Source organism: Lampetra planeri, chromosome 17 (assembly GCF_965212315.1).
Source record: "Lampetra planeri chromosome 17, kcLamPlan1.2.h2, whole genome shotgun sequence".
Classification (NCBI taxonomy): domain Eukaryota; kingdom Metazoa; phylum Chordata; class Hyperoartia; order Petromyzontiformes; family Petromyzontidae; genus Lampetra; species Lampetra planeri.
Genome location: NC_136123.1, coordinates 12,360,843 through 12,385,209, shown reverse-complemented (window position 1 = coordinate 12,385,209; position 24,367 = coordinate 12,360,843). Strand labels below are relative to the sequence as shown.

Below are 24,367 nucleotides of genomic sequence, written 5' to 3'. Positions count from 1 at the left end.
AGAAACGATAGCCGGCAACCTTCCACTGCCACGTGAAGCTTGTACTGTCGGGCCTACAATGAGAGATATGTTTGATTTGTTTATACAACTTCATTGTTTTGAGTAGGTCGTTTGAGGAACACCTGGTGAGGTTACGTCAAGTTATCTTGAAAGTGAGAGCTGCTAGACTGAAACTGAAACGCTCAGCGGGAAGGGGATATCAACAGACCCTGAGAAAACGTTTGCCGTAAAAAATTGCCCGACACATACTTCGGTACAGGAAGTGTGATAATTCCTAGAATTTGTTTCCTACTATCGTAGATTTGTACCCCGCTTCGCTATAATAGTGAAATTCTTGCAAACCCTCACATCAAAAGGGATGTGATTCCAGTGGGAGGAGGAAGAAGAGTCGTCATTCCAAGCGCTGAGCTCGAGGTTGACTGATGCTCCCCCACTAGCATATCCAGATTTCTCAATACCATTCATTCTGGATACAGATGATAGTGATGTCGGTATAGGTGCTGTGTTACAAACATAAGGGAAAACAGAAGTGGTAATTGTGTACGGGGTCACGTGCTTTCCACCACTGAACAGTGCTATTTTGTGACTCATAGAGAACTTCTGGCAGTGGCAAACTTTGGCACGTTTTGGTTACCGTGCGGACCAATCATGTGGCATTGCAATTCTCGCTCACAATGGATCAACCTTTGGGACAATTGGCGAGGTGGATTGATGTCACACAAAGGAAGGGTACCCATTATCAAGGTTACCGTGCAAAGACACATGCATGTGTACAATGGGAGCGGCACAGTGGAAACTGACCGGCGACATCAATACATGTATAGTGGCATAACGCGCAGAGTTAGCAAAGAGAGGGTGCAACTGAGGTCGCGCAGAGGTAATAGGGGAGAAGCAATGATTTGAGCGGGTGCATTTGGGGATGAACAGGTGCACGCGTTGAGACATGACTTAGGCTCTGGAGAGGCGGCAGAAATTAGGGAGAGAAGCATTAATTAAGCAGGTGTATTTGGGGACAGGCAGGTGCAAGCGTTGGAACACGGGGTAAACGCCGGCGAGGCAGGATATGGAGGTGATAAGAGAGAGAGCGTGTGCTGGAGGCGCCGTAGAGGTGCCAGCTTAATGGGGGGTAATTGAGGACCCCTAATGAGGAGGGAAATATAAGGGAGTGTGCGGAGCAACACCGGGTGGTTGTTGGTTTGAGGTCAAGGGATGAAGAACACAAGAGTCGGGGAAAAGACGCCTGGGACCTCACCCTCCTCACCTCGTCCTTCCCAGCAGTGTTGGCTGATCCCCTGCTGGGGGCAGGGATAAGGGTGGATGTGTGAGGGAAGCAGGACAGGTTAGTGGAGTATGGAGTGAGAGGTTAGCGGAGTATAGAGTGAGAGCATAGTTGAGTACAGAGTGAGAGGTTGGCGGAGTATCGAGTGAGAGAGATATTGGAGTATAGAGCGAGAGAGATATTGGAGTATAGAGAGAGAGAGATATCGGAGTATAGAGAGAAAGATAGCGCAACAGGGAATTCGGAACAAGGGTGTGTGTATGTTAGTGTAAGTGAGGAGCATCCACACTGGAGGCAAGGTAAATAAAGTGACACAGGCGAAAAGCTAAGAGTGTCTGTCTGAGTACTTCGCTACATTTGGTGTGGAAGTGGTCAAGACCCTATGTCGACGTCATGTCAAATAAAGTGGCTAAGAAAATAAACCTAACCTAACCAAAACGTGCCAAAATTTGCCACTGCCAGAAGTTCTCTATGAGTCACAAAATAGCACTGTTCAGTGGTGGAAAGCACATGACCCCCGTACACAATTACCACTTCTGTTTTCCCTTATTTTTGTGACAACACATAACCTATACCGACATCACTAGCATCTGTATCCAAAATGAATGGTAATGAGAAATCTGGATATGCTAGTGGGGGAGCATCAGTCAACCTCGAGCGAAGCGCTTGGAATGACGACTCTTCTTCCTCCCCCTACTGGAATCACATCCCTTTTGGTGTGAGAGTTTGCAAGGGTTTCGCTACTATAGTGAACCGGGGTACAAATCTACGATAGTAGGAAAGAAATTCTAGGAATCGTCACACTTCCTGTACCGAAGTAGGTGTCGGGCAATTTTTTTACGGCAAACGTTTTCTCAGGGTCTGTTGATATCCCCTTCCCGCTGAGGGTTTTAGTTTGAGTCTAGCAGCTCTCACTTTCAAGATAACTTGACGTAACCTCACCAAGTGTTCCTCAAACGACCTACTCAAAACAATGACGTTGTAGAAACAAATCAAACATATCTCTCATTGTAGGCCCGACAGTACAAGCTTTATCTGGCATTGGAAGGTTGCAAAACCGCATGGAGCCATCTGGGTTTATCACCAGTCCTATTGGTGCTCCCCAAGGGCTGGTCGATGGAGAAATGATTTATGCTTTTAACATCTCGTCTATAGCTCGATGGATCTGCTCATTTTCTGTCGGACCCACTCTATATGAGTTCTGTCTCACGGGTTGATCATTCCCCGTTTCAATGCGGTGCTGCATCAAGTCAGAGCAGCCCAAATGATATGGGCACTTACTGAAAATATAATTGATTTCGGGAAGAAGACTTTTAAGCCGGTCTCTTTGACCTTGAGTCAACTCAGGGTTCCGATGAACGATTTCCTCTGGCAAGGGAGACCCTACCGCATCCTTCACTTCCTGTATCCCCGCCACTACTTCATCTTCTTTTATTTCACTTGTGAGGTAAATCTGTGCAATTACTGTTAGCGCTTGCTGTAATGTGTTCAAAACTTGCATATATAATCGCTGGTTATATTTAAAAATGGTGTTCGCTGCCATTAGTGAATGTCGACTGATCTTTGGTCCCAATCGTGACACTATAATTGGCATTCCGCACCCGAGGTAATCATTGGCAATCGATGTTGGAAGGGAACCAACACCTGTGCTAGGAACAGAATTGACATCAAGTTTCTCAACCAAGGCCTTCCCTGTTTCTATGTCAGGCTGCAAAAAAATATTTGTTTTCCTGACAGCGTGTCAATACAGCCCTTATCCATTGGTATTTTAATGGGTAGCCAGCTTAAATAATCAGTTTCCAACAAGCATGGTACTGCTAGGGCCAAAGAGTCCAATATGGGGCCCGATAAACACATTTCCCCTATGTGGATTTCCGTTTTTACGTTCCCAACAATTTCCAGGCTAACCGCCGTTTGTGACAAATTTAATAGAAACGGGGTCTAGCCAACGTTGATCCACTGCTAACATATCGAAGTCGAGCGCAGAAATAATGGTGATTGATGCTTCCATGTCCACCAATACCCTTACGGGATTTTCCCGTATCGCTCCTGCTCGCAACAATGTCCCCGTAGCTGCTGCTACAACCCATCTCAAGTTTTTTTTCCATTTAGTTTTGGTTGTTGGACAAATTTACCCTGCTGTGCCGCCCTGGGTCGCCGAGATTGAGTGGTATGCCGGTGATAATAGTGATGAGGCGTTTGATGGGGTGTGTATGTGGCCTGGCTGGGTGTCGCGACTAGCCTGATTCGTTCTTGGGAAATCCTGCCATGTTGTCCGGAGCTGGCTTGCTTGTCTCGGGTCGACTACCCTCAACATCCTCTAGCGATATGAGCCAGCCTCCCACATCGGTAGCAGTAGATCTCTGCGTGGTTCCGGGTTCCTCCGCAGTTCTGCCATGGTCGCTGCTGTTGTTCGTGCCTTGGGTGGTTGAATCTCCACTGCTATCTTCTCTACGGTCGCCTGAAGAGCTGCTCCCGTTGACTCCGCTGGTCCTCTCGCTCCTTTCCTCTCCGTTGCCCTTGACACCTATCGCTTCTTCATGTGCCTGGAGGCACTTTGTGAACCACATTGAAATTTGATTGCTCTCTGGTACAATTCATAATGAGGCCTCTCTGATGGATGAGGGCTTGCAGTCGAACCGCCACCAGTGCATCCTGAGCTGCCTCGTCCATCCGTGGGAACGCCAAAATTTGCGAGTGCCAACAAGGTGCTATGGTATGGCATTGGCAGCTCATTCTCTCCTCTCCGCTGGGCTGAAAATCGCTGCCTTGCGCTAGACGGAGTGCAGAAAATCTCTGCTATCCCCTCACAAGCCTGTATCTCTCTCTCTGGGTTTTTTCGTTGTCTCTCTCTGCTTGTGTATCGGTCTTCGTGTCTGTGTCTTTTTCAAATTTCACACTTAACTTCTAATTTAGCAATCTTTGGAAGAACGTAATCAACCAGATAGGGTGTAGACTGTTATGTTATCCGACTCTCTGTTGTATTACATTACATTTCTAAGTATACTAGATTTGTGTTTTACTTAATTTATACCTGATGATGATTGCTTGTGTTGCAATCGAAACGTCGTATGCTAGTATTTAATTTAATTTATTATTTTATCTTTATACGTGACTTTACCGAAAGAACGAAAGAATATTAGCATGGCGTTTTGATTTTCCAGAGTTGTGTAGAAGGCCATCAGCACTCCGTCATCCAGCACTGTGGGCAGCACTCAAATTTGACGGCGGCTTCAAATCTTCTGACAAACGCCACCCAGTCACCTCCAGAGACCGTAAACGCCTACATAGTATAGTGTAATAATTCAGAGACACGAGTTAATTCAACCAAAGTCCTGAGGGGCATCCTCTTCAAAAAAATCAGTCCCCAATAAACAAGGCACCACCAATGAACTCGAAACTAACGGCGGGCCCGTTCTTTCAATATCTCCAATCCGTATCGATGCCGCAATTTCGCCTACAATACCTAAATTCCCACCATTACTGGCCATACAAGGACTATTCACAGGACCAAGGCAACCCACCAACGATGGCAAAGTCCTATAAAAAAAACTCCGAAACAATGATGGCGGATTCCCCCGTGTCTATGAGTACCCGCACCTCAACACCCTGAACAAATCCACTCACCGTGGATGATCCTGTTCCTCCTGCCATGACACAGTGTGACAATGCAGTCCATTGCCCGGAACACCGCAGCCAACCATTACACACCGATGCATTCTCTCCGCACCCCGTATCAATATGAACGGTGAAGGCGTGTGCACCCGACACTGACTGCAATGGAGATGCATGAGGTGACTGCATCGGCCGGGTGTGTGACATATCGCGACCTGCTTTCGGCCCCAGAGGAGCGAAGGCTGGTAGGACAGAGGATGGTGAAGCCGGGAAAAGCTGTCCCAGATCAGCACGGCAGACCCTAGAGATGTGGCCCGGTAAGGCCACATCTGAAGCAGGTAACGAGGCCCTTCCATGGTGGAGGGAATGTCCCCCCCGCTGGTCCCATAGTCATCCCGCACCGACCCTCCCGCACGGGCTCCAACCACCCGACACGCAGACCCGAGAAGACTCTCCGTGCTCCTGGTGGCCCTCTTCTAGCGGGAATTCAGGCCAGACCGCCACCCCAGCACGCCGTCGCAGGTTACAGTGGGCCTGGATGCACTAGGCTACCTGAATCGAGGACAGGTCATCTTCCTCCATGGCCGGCAAAAAAACGCTCATCTCCTGATGAGTGCCAACAATTTCTCTAGGACCAGAAAATCCAGTCCCGCCTGCTCCATCTTTGGGTACGCAGCCTGGGACAGCAACATTAGTGCGCTACGGAAGGCGATGGGCATCTCGGTCTCCCTGCAAACAGCATACGGTGGGTCAAAAATCAACGCCAACTGGGAGTATGCTTGCCACAGCGTCGCCCTGTCTGCCGGGGGAATGGCAAAGAATACCTCCAAGGCATCGTCCGTCATCCAGCGCAGTGGGAAGAGCACACAGTGCCTCAACATTGGACTTCCCTGCGAGCTCGCAAGTGGTAGCGCTGGAAGGCCACCCAATCACCCCCCGCAGCAGAAAATTCCTTGATAAATGGCAGCCGTTGCACGAGAGGTGCCCCCGGATGAGCTGTCTGTGGCAGGTTAATTTCGGCCGGACCCGATTCCTGCCCTCGGTCGGCCGAAACGGCGGAGTCGCCCTCTAGCTGCACCTGAGCTGCAGCACCTACCTACAGCTCTTCTCTACGTAACTGCCCCACCAGCAACGTCACTGTGGAGAGCAGTTCCAAGATGCGCGCTCTGAGTGCCCGCCGGGATCGCCTCTTTGGAACCCCCCACTGGGGTTCCGGCTGCTGGGGCTGCCCGGGAACCCTCATCGCCGTTGCCCTCTTCGCCCATGGACATGCCAGTAAGAGCCTTCCTCTTCACAAACTTTGACATCTATTTCCCTCCACAAGGATTCGAAATAAAACAAATAAAAGAAAATTCCTAACAACCCTACACGTTAACACTCCTGACACCAAATGTAGTGTACTATTTCAGAGACACTCGTAGGAGGCACTCTCTCTCTTATTCCGGCTTTTACAGCCATACGGGATAACTACATACCGGATCAGGACAGCCAACAGACCCACAGCTCGAAGAGGCGAAGACCACGACGACGGCAGCACGACGAGTTCCACTCCAGATGGCAGCAGCCCCTTCTGTGAGTCGGAGCTCGCCTTTTATCCTCCCCAGCGTGGCCAGGCTCTGCCCTCGGCCACGCACCCTTCTGGATCCCCTAGGAGGCCACAGACTTCGACCACTGGTCCAACTGGTAGAACGGGCTGCTACCCTCACTCCTATTCTCTTACAGTCCCCAGCGCTATGCGCTCCAGTGACTCATTCTATGTCACTACAATAGGACCCAACCTTCGTCTGTGCTCCTGTTTGGACAAGGTGGTCAAGGTTTGTGATGCAGCTTATATCAGTGGCTGAAGCGGTTAATTGGTTCCTGCCTGCTGTTCTGCGAGGGGAAGCAGCGGTTGCTACCTCCCCTGATTTTCAGCTTGCCATGTGACCAATGGTGGCAGCGGCTCTAGCTCGGGCGTCCCTGTTCGCTGCGCTGTGAGGGGAAGCGGCGGTTGGTGCCTCCCAAGAGCTTCGGCTCGCCATGTCGTCAAGGGCGGTGGCTGCTCAAGCCGGGCAGCACCTGCTCCCTCTTCCTCTCTCCTATCCACAATCGCTATCAGCAGTTGATTAATTATTGAAGTGTCATTCTTCCTTCGGTTTCACAATCCAAAATGTTTTAAAGCCCTTCAGGGTTGAAATTTAGTTTGTGTGGATAATTGACTATTCTGATTTCCTTAAATGCAACACACTCTTAAATAGAATTGAATAAGATCTCAATGCAGAACCTTCCTGCAAAAAAGTGAGACTTTCCTGGTTGAATTACGTGATTTGCATTATTGTCATATATTGAAATAAATTTGGAACGTATGCACTCCTACTTCTCGATGTTCATCCCACTTACATAACCACTGCACATCCATATTTAGATTTCAAAGCTGTTGTCTTATCACTTCATCAATAGTCATAGGTGTGTATGCTTTCACAAGGTGACGTTATTGGTCGATACACGTATGTTTGACGAGTGCTGACAACACTGTGAATATTTAACGTTTACAACACCTAATTTAAACGTTTCAAATGGGATTTATGAAATATTTTAATCTAAGATTTTCAATGTGTTAGTGAATATAACACATTATAAGCCATGCGTGTAAGGCATTGTTGATGAGGTGTAATAATACATGGTTTTGATATATTGATAATTGGTGTTCTGATGGTGAATGAGAATCCAAATAATTACTTATCCTGGAGAAATCCTATGAGCCATGAGGCTCTTTTTTCCCAGATGTTCAGTAGGCGGGGGGGGGGGGGGCAGAAAGTTACAACAAACAATACAAAACACGATATGTGTTCAAAGTAGAAATCACTAAATCAAGAATATAAGTTCAAATTGCATAAGTACACCAATTCTCAATCTTGAGCAAGGCAGTGGCGTGGTGGCAAGACTGCATGGTTCAGCGGATGGACAGGGTGTATTCAGTTGTCACTCACCACATATAGCAGCAATAACTGGAAATTTAACTCAGGTCACTAGCTGCGTGTATAAAAACCCACAAATGATGATGAGCTATACGTCTTAAAAATGATTTTAATTGTACGATTCAGTTTCATTACTGGTGATAAATAAACATTTGTTATATTAAATACATTATTCCTCAAAATTTTGATTAATCTGTTCCCATTAATATAAATTCTGGACTTCACAAAACAACTGTTTTAAAATCCTGAGTTTGATCTTCATTGAACACCAATTTCCAAAATGGCATGTTTTAACCAAAGGGTGTGAAAGAAAATGTGTTGCTCCATATCCTTACGTGTGTTTTTCAGCTGGCTTTTACAATATTCTTTGTTCATGGGAAGATATGGATTAGTGGCATGTGGCACCAGTACTCCACTGCTCATCCAAGAGCAAGGCCAATCGCTATAATTCGAAATAAAGGTTTAAACTCGCTGCCAAGCGGCAGATTTTCTGTATAAAAGGGGCTTCCCAACATCAGAGGTCCAGCACCGTCTACGACAGTAGCAATGTCTCTCTTCTGGCTCGTCTCCTGCTTCGCCTTCATCGTCGCCGCCTTCGGTGAGGATTCTACTGCCGTCACACACCTGTTGAACTCAAACACTCACAAAGTTAAATGGGAGTCGCGGGCAGCGTTGTAAGAAGTGGACATATACACTTGAAAACTTCAATTGTATTTGTTAGGACTTCATAAGAACTAGCATATATTCAGGCAATTCTAATGTGAGAGAATAATCATAAAATGTATACCATGGTCAGGGATTTATTTGACAACCATGGGTAATTTCCTGTCAATATTTTAGAATGAAAAACATGTGAAGGTATAGACATGGTGTACTGACAATTGGCGACAAAACGTATCAAATGCTTTGATAAATCTCCCAATTGACATGACAGAGAGGGAATATGTACATATTTAGCTTTCCATCTTCAAACGGCTCATCATGCAGACAACCTATTGTCAGAACTGGCAGAACCTACTGCCAGTGAAATTAAATCAGATGCTTTGTGTAGATGCTTTCATAACAGGGGTAATGTAAAAAAATACAATGTAAACATAAATTGACATTTTAAAAACGAGGGGCACTCGTCTTTGGAGGTGTCTCAAACTAAATGTCTCAATGGTGGTGAGACGTTATCTCCCTTGCCTGGTATACATTCGATCGTGATTTCGATCCTGACCCTGACGCCTGCTTTATATCTGGAGTCTGGGTGTTTTCTCTTTCTCTCCCCATGGTGGTGTGGATTTTTGTCCAGGTCGCTCCACATTAGAAACATTTTGAGTATTTGGCTGATATAAATTTCCACGTGATAAGCGACTTCGTTGAGTTATCATTCGTGTCCAGCTGATTTCTGAAAAAGAACTAACAGCTCAGTGAACCTTACCTTGTAAAATATAGAGTTTATAGTTTTTATAGTTTAGCTAGCGGGAAGTACCTGGCGTTGCCCTGGCGATAAATATATTTAAAAACTTCTCTAAAACATTACATATATATACACAGATACTCAGCTATTTTGGAAGCTCGGTGGGCCGTTTGTCCATTTCTCCACCAACAAAATTATAAGAGTCTTGCAGAAGTCGATAAAGTCATAGAAAGTGGGGGGTAAATAGTTATTATTTAAGATTTACGAAAATTGTCGACTTCCCCCCTCGAAAAATATTTTTACCCTCGTGTAGGTATATATACCGATGTAGTGGTGGTATTGACGTGCGCCGACTGTGACAGTGATGGATCACGGGGCGGCGCGGGGTGCGGGGTTGGGCACGCGTTGTGGGCGTGGTGTGGACGCGCGCGCCGGGAGTGACAGATGACGAGGCGGCGCGGAGTGAGTGGTGAGGCACGATGAGATGTGGGAAAAGAGGATCGTGGCCAGCACCCGGCGATTGGTCGAATAAGTGGGTGCTCGCAGCGACGTCCGCAGGTGGGGTATAAAGGGGGACGCGCGAGAGCACTCGAGGGGAGTTACCCAGTTGAAGACCCGAAGACGGAGCTGAAGACCTAGTGAAGCCGAGTAGCTCAGTGGCGTTAGTCGCCGAGTAGCTAAGTGGATGTTGGTCATCCGAGTAGCTCAGTGGCGTTAGTCGCCGAGTAGCTAAGTGGATGTGGGTCATCCGAGTAGCTCAGTGGGCGTTAGTCGCCAAGTAGCTAAGTGGGTGTTTGTCACCCGAGTACTAAGTGGATGTTGGTCATCCGAGTAGCTCAGTGGCGTTAGTCGCCAAGTAGCTAAGAGGATGTTGGTCATCCGAGTAGCTCAGTGGGCGTTAGTCGCCAAGTAGCTAAGTGGGTGTTTGTCACCCGAGTACTAAGTGGATGTTGGTCATCCGAGTAACTCAGTGGGCGTTAGTCGCCAAGTAGCTAAGTGGGTGTTTGTCACCCGAGTACTAAGTGGATGTGGGTCATCCGAGTAACTCAGTGGGCGTTAGTCGCCAAGTAGCGAAGTGGGTGTCTGTCACCCGAGATACAAAGTAGGTGTTAGTCACCTGTAACCAAGTTTGATAAAATAAAGAGTGTGTTACCCGTGAAGTCGTCTCCCGTGGAGTTACTACATTACAACTGGCGTCAGAAGTAAACCTGTCTTCAAGAAGTATGGACACAAGGAAGACTACCCGTACCCACGAGCGAGGTCGGGATGACGACTGCGTACCGGGGACACCGACCTCGGGAGTAGAGGACGAGGAGTTGCCGCCGATGCAGCACTTCGCGGTGATGGCCGACGCTCCGCTTGCCTCCGACACCGGCCTCCAGGACGCGCACGCCCGCTTGGCGGAGTTGCTACTCGCCGCCGCCGCTGTCTTGGCCGACATCTCCGTTCCGGCGAGCGGAAAAAACGGCTGCGGGGGTCGTGGAGGAAGCGACGGTGGAGGATTCCCGCCAAAGGGCGCTTCGCGCCAAAAGCCTGGAAGTTGCCGCCGTTTTTGGGGGGCCGCCACCGATTGGCGGGAAAGACGGACGCCACGTGGCCGGACACCTCCGCGCAGCGCAGCCCACGTCATCGGCGCGCGCCGGAGCCCTCCATTTTGCGCCTGACAACCGAGCCGACATTTTACACAACTCCAGCGGAGCGCGGGAAAATCTCTCCGACGTCGACGACGATCGGGTCCTCCAGCAAAGATTGCCCGCGCTGTCGGCGTTCAAGGCGGATGGGGGCGACTGGGGAGCCTTCCAACGAAGGTTCCTCGCTCATCAGGAGATGTCGGGGTGGTCCGACACCACTGCCCTGCGTGCGTTGCCAGCGATGCTTGACGACGACGCGCTTGCAGCCTTCACATCTGCTGCAAGGTCGTCCCGCTCTACGCTCCAGGCCGCACTACACCTGATGGCGAAGGTGTTCGGGCCGCCCTCCACGTGCCGCCACCAGTTCTACGATCGGCGGAAGGTGGCTGGGGAAACGACGCTAGCCTACCGCACGGCACTGCTCGCCTTGGCGGACGCGGCTTTTCCCCGCATGGATAAGGAGGGGAAGGACGCCATGGTGACGGAGCAGCTGCTGGTGTTGGCCCACGAGTTGGGGGTCCCCATCAACGTGGCAGACGAGATGGAGATCTGCTCCCTGGCGATCGCCACGAGCATTCACGCGTACGAGGTCCTCAAACGCAAGCCGGGGGTCGTCTGCAAATGGCCGGGGAATGCGGCACTGGCCGCCACGATCGCCGAACCTCAGCCAGCTGCGGTGCAGGAGCGGGCCTTCGCTGCACCGTGTCCGGGGGAGTGGAGAACGGGAGGTCGTTCGCCCACACGTTCGCCCCGCAAGCTGGAGCAACCGAAACCTACGACGTCCGTCGTCTGCTACAACTGCGGCCTTCGGGGTCACGTCGCAGCCGGGTGCCGGGCCCCGCGTCCGCGCATCGCAGGTCCACGTCGGGACGACGACCAGGCCCACAAGTCGTCCCAACAAAACCCGGCAAGTCGCGGCACCTCACACGTTCGGTCCACAAACACGGCACATTCGGGTCGCCGCTTCGCGGTGGGGGGTTCGCGGCTGGGTGCCGGGGGTTCAATTCGGCGGGGGGGGGTCCGTACGCGGCCCGCAAGCAGTCGAGTGGTCCGAATTGGCCCACAGGATCGTGGCTGCGTCAGCCGGGTCGTCCGTGGTAACGGGGTTCATTGACGGGGTTGAGGTCCGGGTGCTTGTTGACACGGGTGCGTCGGCCACCATCATCTCGGACCTTATTTATAACATCCTTCCCGTCCAAAGTAGACCCCTTCTGCCGGTAGATGTGCCATTTTATGCGGCGAATGGGGGATCCCTGGGGATCATCGGCCAGATTCGGGCGACTATTTGCATTGGGGACATTAAATTAGCGGGCCCTATTTTTGTATCATCATCGCTGGCCGTTCCCTGTTTGCTAGGTACGGACTTTTTGTCAAAAATGCCCATCAAAATTCTTATTGATCAGGCCTGCATAGAGCTTCCGTCAGGTCGGCGGGTTGCCTTCTTGTCAAGCCCTATCAAAGTGCGCACGGTTTGTGCGACGGTGCAGGCGCTGGCGACTCACACTGTACGGGTACCCCCGGGATCGCAAATGTTAGTACCCCTTCGGTTCAGGAAGCCACTCGAGGTGGGTGCGGAGGCACAGGGGGTGCTGTTGGGGCCGTCAAACAGAGCCAGTAAGGGCCTCGACTTAGCGGTTGCTCAAACCATGGTGAGAGGGGACAGTGAGCCGTTCGTAATGGTCCTGAATACGGGGTCGCGGCCGGCCGTAATTGCGCAGGGAACGGTGCTGGCTCACGCCGCGCCGCTGCCCGTTGAGGAACGGCTCGTGGCTCAAGCAGATTTTACTGTCGAGTCGCATCCTCAAAGTGATGAGGGGACTGAGTGGTTGGACTCGCTGTGTGCGGGTTCTGCTAACTTGTCCGGGGTGCAATTGGGAGCATTGAGGGGTTTGCTCATCGAGTTTGCTGACGTGTTCAGCAAACATAAGTACGATATCGGCTGCACTGACCTGTTGCGCCACCACATAGCTACAGGGGACGCGGCCCCTATTCGTCAGAATCCTTTCCGGCTCAGCCCGGCCGAGAAGGAACATGTGCAATCGGCGGTTAATGATATGTTGGCGGCCGATATCATTTCGCCCTCTTCTAGTCCGTGGGGTGCTCCTATTGTCCTAGTAAAGAAACAGGACGGGTCCTTGCGGTTTTGTGTCGATTTCCGCCGCTTAAACAAAATCTCGATGGCGGATGCGTATCCGCTCCCCAGGATGGATGAGTCGCTGGATGCCTTGGCGGGAGCGCAGTTTTTTTCCACACTCGATCTGCTTTCTGGATTTTGGCAATTGCCACTCGATAACGAGTCTAAACCTAAAACTGCTTTCCGCACACCTGGGGGCCTTTTTGAATTCAACCGTTTGCCCATGGGCTTACATTCCGCCCCCGCCACGTTCCAGAGACTCATGGAATTGGTTTTGTCAGGCCTCCAATGGGATACCTGTTTGATTTATCTTGACGATATTATCGTCTTTAGTCGGACTTTCGAGGAGCACCTCCAGCGACTGAGAGCGGTGTTCCTCAGGATGCGTTCCGCTAAGCTAAAATTTAAACCGGCTAAATGTTTTCTGCTTCGGGAATCTGTCAGGTATTTGGGCCATATCGTGAGTCGTTCAGGGATCTCGACGGACCCTGCTAAGACGCATTGCGTCAGCTCATGGCCAACGCCAACCTCGGTCACGGAGGTTCGTAGTTTCATTGGTTTTGCCTCCTATTACCGTCGTTTTGTCAAGCAATTTGCCACCATAGCCAAGCCCCTGCACGCTTTGACGGCTAAGGGTGTGAGGTTTCACTGGGGGGCAGAGGAGGAGGATGCGTTCTGCTCCCTCCGTGACGCTTTGGTGCAGGCTCCCCCCTTGTGTTACCCCGATTTCACACAACCGTTTTTGCTTGACACGGACGCCAGCAATACGGGTATCGGGGGGGTGCTCTCACAGTTGGTCGGGGGGGTTGAACGGGTGGTCGCCTACGGTAGTAGGGTTCTCTCCCCCGCAGAACAACGCTATTGCGTAACTCGTCGTGAATTGTTAGCCATTGTGTTTTTTACACAGCAATTCAGGCCGTATCTTTACGGCCGTCATTTTACGGTCCGGACGGACCATGCGGCTCTACAATACGCTATGCGCGTGGCGCAGCCATCGGGCCAATTGTCCCGATGGTTGGAGGTCCTTCAAGACTACCAATTCACGACGATTTACCGAAAAGGGTTGCGGCACTCAAACGCGGACGCCTTGTCGCGGTTGCCGCCGTGCACGGACTGCACATGTTTGTTGGGATCAGCGCGGTGCAAACCCCCGGTCGCCGGCGCCCCGGGAGTTGCGCTCGCCGCCACTGACACCCCGGGAGAGGACGCCCCCACGGGGAGGGATTCGCTGTTGTCGTTGCCCCTCATTGAGTGGGGCCGCCTCCAGATGTCCGACAGCTCCCTACTTACGCTGCGTCGGAAAGTTGGCGCTCCCGAACAAGGGGAGGCGCGGGTCGGTTCCTGGGTGTGCAGACAGGGCCTGTTGATGAGGTGGGACAACATGTCCCGGCGTCACGTGCTCGTGGTGCCTGTTGCTATGCGGGGTAGGATTGTTCTGGCAGCTCATGAACGGCTCATGCATCTGGGTTTTCACAAAACGCTCGCCCTAATCCAGCGAGACTATTATTGGCCGGGGATGGGTAACGACGTGGCGAATATTCTTAAGGGATGCGTAGAGTGCGCGAAAAGGAAACCGCCACCATTGGCGGCTAATCCACCGCTGCAATCCATTCAGGTTTCGCGTATAAACGAATTGGTAGCGTTGGACATCTTGGGGCCCTTTCCGGTTACACCAAGGGGAAATAGGTTCCTGCTGGTTGGCGTGGAATACTTCACCCGATGGCCTATGGCATGGCCGCTCGCCAACCAGTCGGCTGCGGCGGTGGCGGACGCCTTTGTCCAGGGTTATGTGTTGGACAAGGGCGCCCCCGAACGCTTGCTGACGGATCAAGGGAAGAATTTTTCGAGCGTTTTGTTGCGCGAGGTATGCGACCTGTTGGGTACAAAGAAAGTGCGTACTTCCCCCTACCACCCGCAGACTGACGGGATGGTTGAGCGTCTGAACAGAACGATTACGTCTATGTTGTGCCAACAGGTCTGCGACGATCAGGTTGATTGGGACTTACAGGTGCCGGGGGTACTCGCGGCCTATCGAATGGCCCCTCATGCGGCGACAGGGTTTTCCCCATTTTTTCTTATGTATGGGCGGGAGGCCGATCCGGCCATGGACGTCCAACTGGGGATTTCCCAGCCACGTGCAAAATCTAAATTGGCAGACCACATCAAATTTAATATCGCCAAATTGACTGAAGCGCGGGAGGGGGCAAGGTTGAATTCGCGGTCGCGGCAAATTGCAAACGAGAAATTGCATGAGCGGAGGGTGCATACGCATGATTGGAAACCAGGCGATAAGGCCTGGCTGCATTGTCCACATGCACCGTTGGCTACGTCCCCCAAGTTGTTGAGACCTTGGAGAGGACCGGTGGAAATTGTGCGGGTTGCACGGCCCCAGAGTATACAGATTAAATGGGGGAAACGCCGTTGGTATGTGCACCCCTCCCGACTGAAGCCCTATGCGGCACCGTGTGACCCCGTTCTGTGCCGTGACGACCGGGCGTGTGATGTGACCGTCGACTCGGGGAGGGAGGTGTCGCAGGCTGATCCTCACGTGTCTCCACCTGACCCACCCCCAGGTGCCTCGGGCTTGACGGCTGCTGACCATCGAGAGCCTGAACCCCGGGGCACGCACGAGTCCTCGATGCCTGGCCGATGTCTTCCTGAACTGCCGGCACCACCGGACGTTCAACCGCGTCTGGTGCCGTACGACGGACCGGCAAGGCGGACTCGGGCTAGGTCTCAACAATTTTCATGAGGACGGGTTTTGTTTGTGCTCTACACCGAGCTCGCCCGGTGTTCCCCTCTGCCGGGATAATGTCCCGTTGTAGGGACGCTCGGAAGAAAAGGGGACACTGCACGAGTCGAAAGAAAGAAAAAAAAAAAAAAAAAAATTTCCATTTATTTTTTTTGTATACACATTGCTATTGTCACTCGCCGGTTTGTATATATTGTTCTGTTGTCGCGGTGGCATTGGTTGAGGGTTGCGGATGGTGGTGTTCGCGTCGTGTTGTGTTGTTAGCTTAGTTGTTGTTCTTGTGTTGTGTTGTGTTACGGGGCACACAGGGAGGGTTTGTAATTTTTGTAGCAGCCGGGGCGGCTGCGAGCTATGTGGTAGGGGGTGATGTAGTGGTGGTATTGACGTGCGCCGACTGTGACAGTGATGGATCACGGGGCGGCGCGGGGTGCGGGGTTGGGCACGCGTTGTGGGCGTGGTGTGGACGCGCGCGCCGGGAGTGACAGATGACGAGGCGGCGCGGAGTGAGTGGTGAGGCACGATGAGATGTGGGAAAAGAGGATCGTAGCCGGCACCCGGTGATTGGTCGAATAAGTGGGTGCTCGCAGCGACGTCCGCAGGTGGGGTATAAAGGGGGACGCGCGAGAGCACTCGGGGAGAGTTACCCAGTTGAAGACCCGAAGACGGAGCTGAAGACCTAGTGAAGCCGAGTAGCTAAGTGGCGTTAGTCGCCGAGTAGCTAAGTGGATGTTGGTCATCCGAGTAGCTCAGTGGCGTTAGTCGCCGAGTAGCTAAGTGGATGTTGGTCATCCGAGTAGCTCAGTGGGCGTTAGTCGCCAAGTAGCTAAGTGGGTGTTTGTCACCCGAGTACTAAGTGGATGTTGGTCATCCGAGTAGCTCAGTGGCGTTAGTCGCCAAGTAGCTAAGAGGATGTGGGTCATCCGAGTAGCTCAGTGGGCGTTAGTCGCCAAGTAGCTAAGTGGGTGTTTGTCACCCGAGTACTAAGTGGATGTTGGTCATCCGAGTAACTCAGTGGGCGTTAGTCGCCAAGTAGCTAAGTGGGTGTTTGTCACCCGAGTACTAAGTGGATGTGGGTCATCCGAGTAACTCAGTGGGCGTTAGTCGCCAAGTAGCGAAGTGGGTGTTTGTCACCCGAGATACAAAGTAGGTGTTAGTCACCTGTAACCAAGTTTGATAAAATAAAGAGTGTGTTACCCGTGAAGTCGTCTCCCGTGGAGTTACTACATTACACCTACACACCCTACATACAACAGAGTAAGTAGTATCTATTGACTGTAGTTGTATCTACTGACTGTACAGTAGTATCTACTGACTGTTTAGTAGTATTTACTGACTGTTGTAACTACTGACCGAAGTAGTATCTACTGGCCCTACAGTAGTATCTACCGACTCTCTAATAGTAACTACTAACTCTACAGTAGTATCTGCTGACACTATAGTAGTATCCACTGACTATAGTAGTAACTACTAACTCTATAGCAGTATCTACTGATTCTAAAGTAGTATCTACTGACTCTATAGCAGTAGCCACTGACTGTAGTAGTATCTACTGACTCGATAGCAGTATCTACTGATTCTAAAGTAGTATCTACTGACTCTATAGCAGTAGCTACTGACTGTAGTAGTATCTACTGACTCGATAGCAGTATCTACTATCACTACAGCAGTGCATACCGACTGTGTTGGTACCTGCTATCACTGCAGCTGTGCATATTGACTGTGGTGAAACCTGCTATGACTACAGCAGTGCATACTGACGTTGGTGGTTCCTGCTTTCAACTAAAGTGGTGCATACTGATTGTGGTGGTACCTGCTATGATTACAGCAGCGCATACTGACTGTGGTAGTACATGCTGACTTTATAGCAGTATCTATCGACTCGATAGTACAAACTACTAACTTGGCAGAGTGACGTCGTGAGGCCTAGTCCCGTTCAAAGCCCCTGGCCTCGCCTAGATTGCCCAGCCGGCCGAGGTGGCACCTTGGCAGGCTGGGGCTGGGCCGCTACCCTCGCCCTCCCCCACCATCCCCCGGACCGCTCTACAAAAATACTATCTAAACGCTATAATATTAGTATCTACCGACCCTATAGTAGTAAGTGCACACATTGAGGTGAAGGGGCGGGAGAAGAGGACATGACACTTTGAAGAATTTATCTCAGCGTTGTGTGTATTTTTTTGCATTTTTAACGCAAAATAAAGATTTTCCCCCCTATCCCAACGAAGGCGTGTGCTTTTCTAGGAACAATCCCTGGTCAGATTTGTTGCGCATGCGAAAATGTGTGCTTTGGTGAGCGCTCATCGGCGTAAGGAAATAAATAATAATAAATAGTACTACATGGTTAAGTAAACTACTTTAAAGTTGACAGATGCAACATCAGAATAGCGCTGGTACCTGGTTACTTTTTAAAAACATAAACCCCATGGTTCACGAGCCAAATCCTTCGCAAATTGTGTCCACACATAGACAGACACAGACAGACAGAAAAAAAATTACGTTTATAGGTAAGATTTTAGATATTACAAATAAGGAATACCTATTGTATTCTTAGGTTTTTTCGGTAAAGTCACGTAGGTAAAAACATTAAGAAGTAAAATAAAATAAAAATAAAAATCACGACGTTTCGGAGGCAACACAAGCTTCCGTCTTCAGGTGGTACCGTCACAGCCACGACAGCTGTATCAAGTAAATGAGAGATTGCAGGAGTTACCACTGCGTTTATATAATGGTTGGAGAAGGTGGTGGGGCAAGGGCCGCATACTTATTATTAATATGGTAAGGTGAGGTTTGAGACTAAGAATAGACTGCATAACAAAGGCTGAGCCTTTGTTATGGAGAGGTGCGGTTTGTTACTCAACCTGTAACAAGAAGACCACCACTAAACATGGTTAAACAGTAATGGTTGTCTGTCAAATAAGATTGGCAAATAAGTGTAGTTAAATCTTTTTTGCATGGTTAATCACATCTTTCCAATGATTACTCAGTTTGTAACCGTCATCACGTTTGAAATTATGTCTGTGTTTGTATATTTGTATGGCTTCGTGTACAAACCTTTGATGGTAGCCAGGAGGTTTGCAGAGAACCTTGGTCTCGGAAAATACAATTTCATGAGAGCCCACCGAGTTGTAGCAATGATCGGCAACGGCCGAAGGATCAGTTCTGCCGTGTTTCAGATCTGGCTTGTGCTCGCGGACACGATCAAAAACATGACGTTTCGTTTCTCCAATGTAGCAATCACCACAAATGCAACTCAATTTGTAGACTCCAGGATACTGTAAGTCAGGAACGACATCCTTCACAGATGAAATCAAATCACGGATTTTATGCACTGTACTGAATCGGACTTGGATCTTATGTTTGTTTAGAATTTTGGAGATCTTTTTGGTCACGCCTGCTATGTATGGCAACGTGATAGTTTTGGTCGGAGTTTCATGTGGCTGTTTCTGTATGGTGGGAGAGACAGCTTGGCGGATAGTGCGGTCAGAGTATCCGTTCATCCTGAGGGCCCGATGTACATGTCTTAATTCACCGGCCAGGTGGTGTTGGTCAGCAATGCCATGGGCTCTGTGGTATAGCGTTTTGATGAGAGAATTCTTTTGAGATGGGTGGTGGTGGGAATCCGGTTTCAAGTTAGAATCTGTGTGGGTGGCTTTCCTGTAGACAGAATGTCCCAAGGATCCGTCAGGCCTTCTCTCAAACAGAATATCCAAGAATGGTAGTTTACCGTCTTTCTCCACTTCCATGGTGAATCTGATGGATGGGTGTCTAGAATTGATGTGGTCCAAGAAGTGGTTCAATGCTGGGAGGCCATGTGGCCAGATGACGAAAGTGTCGTCCACATACCTCTTCCACAAGGAAGGACGCAGGGTGGATGTCTGGATGGCGTCTGATTCAAACTTTTCCATGAACATGTTGGCTATAACTGGTGACAAGGAGGAGCCCATAGGGGTACCCTCAATCTGTTTGTAGAAGGTGCCATTCCAGGTAAAATAAGTGTTGGTGAGGCAATGCCTAACCAGCGCAGGTACATCAGAATTCAATCCATGTTGGACTAAGTCCTCAATTATTGTTAGGGTGTCCGGTACTGGGACTTTGGTGAACAAAGATACTACATCAAAGCTGACGAGGATGTCATCAGGAGATAGTACCATGTCCTTAACCATAGAGACTAATTGGGTTGAGTTGAGTACTGCTGAAGAGGTCTTGCCTGTGAAGGGGAGCAGAGTATCTGATAGAAAACGGGCTAGTTTGTACGTAGGAGAGTTTATCGTCGACACGATGGGTCGTAGTGGGGTGCCACATGAAACTCCGACCAAAACTATCACGTTGCCATACATAGCAGGCGTGACCAAAAAGATCTCCAAAATTCTAAACAAACATAAGATCCAAGTCCTATTCAGTACAGTGCATAAAATCCGTGATTTGATTCCATCTGTGAAGGATGTCGTTCCTGACTTACAGTATCCTGGAGTCTACAAAGTGAGTTGCATTTGTGGTGATTGCTACATTGGAGAAACGAAACGTCATGTTTCTGATCGTGTCCGCGAGCACAAGTCAGATCTGAAACACGGCAGAACTGATTCTTCGGCCGTTGCCGATCATTGCTACAACTCGGTGGGCTCTCGTGAAATTGTATTTTCCGAGACCAAGGTTCTCTGCAAACCTCCTGGCTACCATCAAAGGTTTGTACACGAAGCCATACAAATATACAAACACAGACATAATTTCAACCGTGATGACGGTTACAAACTGAATAATCATTGGAAAGATGTGATTAACCATGCAAAAAAGATTTAACTACACTTATTTGCCAATCTTATTTGACAGACAACCATTACTGTTTAACCATGTTTAGTGGTGGTCTTCTTGTTAAGCTTGAGTCACAAACCGCACCTCTCCATAACAAAGGCTCAACCTTTGTTATGCAGTCTATTCTTAGTCTCAAACCTCACCTTACCATATTAATAATAAGTATGCGGCCCTTGCCCCACCACCTTCTCCAACCATTATATAAACGCAGTGGTAACTCCTGCAATCTCTCATTTACTTGATACAGCTGTCGTGGCTGTGACGGTACCACCTGAAGACGGAAGCTTGTGTTGCCTCCGAAACGTCGTGATTTTTATTTTTATTTTATTTTACTTTTTAATGTTTTTACCTACGTGACTTTACCGAAAAAACCTAAGAATATGAATCATTGCAGTCACGAAAGCTTCAAATCTAGAATTAATACCTATTGTGTATAGCATTGCAGTCCTCAATATTAGTAGTTTAACATAATGCAGTTATCTTAATACTTAGAAGGCCCACATACAGCATGCAGTTGCAAAAGTATAACTAGTACATGCTAAAAAGGCATGCATACTATGTTTATCATTTGTAACATTTAACGCTCATGACAATTAATTTTAATTAAAGCTTCCTTCGTGCGCTTGGAAAAACCATCCTGTCTTTAGTTTCCCAACTTTTAGTAAATAACACTGCGCACTTGATGCATTCATTTAAAGAGGAGGAGGAATCTTAAAAGTTACATTTTTTAACCATCAAGTCTGTGTACACTGTAGTTTTTATCCACCTTGCTAACAGTACTATGTATAATTATGTAATTTTGTATACATGGACACCCTGTAATCATCATCTGCCATAATCTATCCACTGCCGGATGAAATGCCCCACCAAGCCATTGCTTTACCGATCCTCCACACTCTGTCTATTACCTTCACTATTTAAAGTACTAACTTTGTAGGAAATTCATGCAAGGAGCATTCTCTAATGTTAACCACCAATCACCGTGTTCTTTACACATCACAGGGTGCGGTGTCCCGGCCATCAAGCCGGTCATCACCGGCTACTCTCGCATCGTCAATGGCGAGGATGCGGTGTCGGGCTCCTGGCCCTGGCAGGTGTCCGTGCAGGTGAGTGCTCAATGTTGGTATATCACGAGTCCACATTGACATGAACCATATCGCGGTGTCCACGACACAAGTGAAAGTCGGCCTGTACGCACTGCTGTTTGGTATGTGAGGTGTGCTACGCGTGTCCCAGAGTGCGACACGACACCAATTCTGTCGCGTCTTGCCACTACAGGATTCCACCACATGGCACTATTGCGGTGGCTCCCTCATTGACCCCTCGTGGGTGGTGACCGCTGCCCACTGCGAGTTCAAGTAAGCGCATGCAGGAGTCACTGTACCAGCATAGCACCGCTCATTGTTAACGACTTTAAAACGAGGAAGAATATCTTTATCAATCAGTAAATGTTCGGTTTTCTTAAATGCGTCCGCAGCCCATCCCGTGACCGCGTCGTCCTGGGCGAGCACGACAGGAACTCCAACGCCGAGAACATCCAGTCTCTTGTCGTCTCTAAGGTAAACTTTCGAGCCATGAATTGACCTCATGAACATTCCCTGCAACTTCCTAGACATTGAAATGGAAGAAGTTCAACTGATACCAATTGTGTTGATCAAGTACCCTGAATTTAACAACTGTAGCGAGTTTAAGATATTATAACATCTCGTTCTGTTTGCACACACAGGCCATCACTCACCAGCAGTGGGACTCCTACAACATCAACAACGACATCATGTTGCTGAAGCTGGCTCAGCCCGCTCAGATCGTGGACCGTGTCTCTCCCGTCTGCCTACCCGCCGCCTCGGATGTCTTCGCTGATAACATGATGTGTGTCAACTCCGGCTGGGGCAAGGTCCACTCTTCCGGTGAGCATCAAAGACCAATAATTAACACAATTTACTTGGTGCAGGGTATTCATTCAGACTTCCTACAGCTCGTAGGCCTATACAACTTTGACAGTAATTCGTGCCAAATAGTTATTAAGAAATATTATTAAAGAGATGATTTAACCCTTATTATGTTATTTGGCATTCTTCTATGTGTGCGTTCACAGCCTTCAACACGCCTCCCATCCTGCAGCAGACCGCTCTGCCCATTGTACCTACCCCCACCTGCCAGCAGAAGTGGGGCACCGTGAACGTCATCACCAGTGTCATGATCTGCGCTGGTGGTGCTGGAGCCAGCTCCTGCATGGTAAACGTTAATGGCCTTCCATTACGTAGCTAAAGTGGTATCTGAAGTCAGCGTTTTAATGCTTACACCAGAAGGTAGGCGATCATCATTGGAGGTATGAGGGATGGTGGGGTTTATGGGACTATCTTGCAAAAGTGTAACATGTTTGAAAGTAAACCATTGATGAAAGTAGTTGTTGACAATTTAATAGGATTGAACTTTGATATATACCTCAATACTTAATTTTAAGTGGCAATATATTTTTTTTATTTCATCATCTAATGTAAATTGGTGACAGCTCATTATTACCATGCACAATGCACATACATTATTTAAAAAAATGTGTAATTATTGCAGACCTGCACAACCATATAAGTGAAGTGTATCTCAAAACAACTCAATTGTCATCAAAGATGGGTCGGACGGTTTTATTTTACTTTATTCTGTCTCGATATCGAAGCTCATTCTGATATGCTTGTGGCTATGCACCTTGCGTGTCTTCTCTCCAGGGCGACTCTGGCGGCCCCCTGGTGTGCGAGAAGAACGGCGTGTGGAACCTCGTGGGGATCGTGTCGTGGGGCAGCAGCTCGTGCTTCACCAGCATGCCGGCCGTGTACGCGCGCGTCACCGCCCTGCGAAGCTGGATGGACCAGACCATGGCTGCCAACTAGACACACCGATGGGCAACGATTCAGTAATTGCTTTCAATTGGTCGCATCGAATTCGTGATTGTGAAGACCTTGGATATTGTACGAATCAATTTGTTGATGACATGTTGTATCATTAATAAAATTGTTGACCAATATTTTTTCCCAAAAAGTTTGATTTATTTCATCCTTGACTTGTTTTAGTTTAACACGTAGGCTTTCGCGACCAATATTATCCATAATACAGGTTTTTTTGGGTTAGATCGCGTATTCCATTTGTAGGCAGTTAAAGGAATACGAGTTAAAAAAATAGTAAATTTAATCTAAACATATCATACAATATAAACCACAGATTTCTTTACAACAGTAACATAGCCAATATTCCAACAAACTAGTCGACCTTCCCAATTGCAATTCTAAATGTATACTCACGAATATTCTTAATTCATTTATAAATTGCTTTGCATGCACATCTGAAGTTTCTTTTTATTTTTTAAAGAGGATGACGTCGTCATGATTGGACTAGAGTTTGGAAACCCGTCGAGTATGTTATATGTAATGAACTCTGTCATATCACTGCAATTAAACTCTAATCGTAACGTGAACAAAACTTCAAAATTTCAACTTCAAGATTAGCTTAACACCGAGTATAATCATACAGGCAGACATCGTCGAACGCAGGGATAAAGTTCTTGGAAAATGCCATATTGGGAAAAACCACGTTCGACAATAAAGTTAATGGAAGTTGCATTTCTATGTCTGAAATGATCAAGCGCTCCCTATTTAACTAAATATACATGATTTCCACCCTTGATATTATGCTAAAGGATTCTGAGTCACTCTCCATTTCTTGTGTTTGTGTGTACACTCTTGATTTTTCGATTTCACCTCAATTTAAACCTCCATCTCCATTCCCCTTTCCGCACC

At 48.8% G+C, this 24,367-nt stretch overlaps 1 protein-coding gene across 1 annotated transcript; it reads left to right on the top strand.

The window, feature by feature from the left end:
• The first annotated feature begins 8,301 nt into the window (after nt 1-8,301).
• Nucleotides 8,302-23,598, top strand: LOC144723377 (chymotrypsin B-like). Its single transcript, XM_078602118.1, has 7 exons — nt 8,302-8,449; nt 21,582-21,685; nt 21,858-21,937; nt 22,057-22,138; nt 22,306-22,486; nt 22,675-22,814; nt 23,303-23,598. The coding sequence occupies exons 1-7, from the start codon at nt 8,398-8,400 to the stop codon at nt 23,462-23,464; spliced, it is 801 nt and encodes a 266-aa protein (XP_078458244.1). The 5' UTR covers nt 8,302-8,397; the 3' UTR covers nt 23,465-23,598.
• Nucleotides 23,599-24,367: the final 769 nt, after the last annotated feature.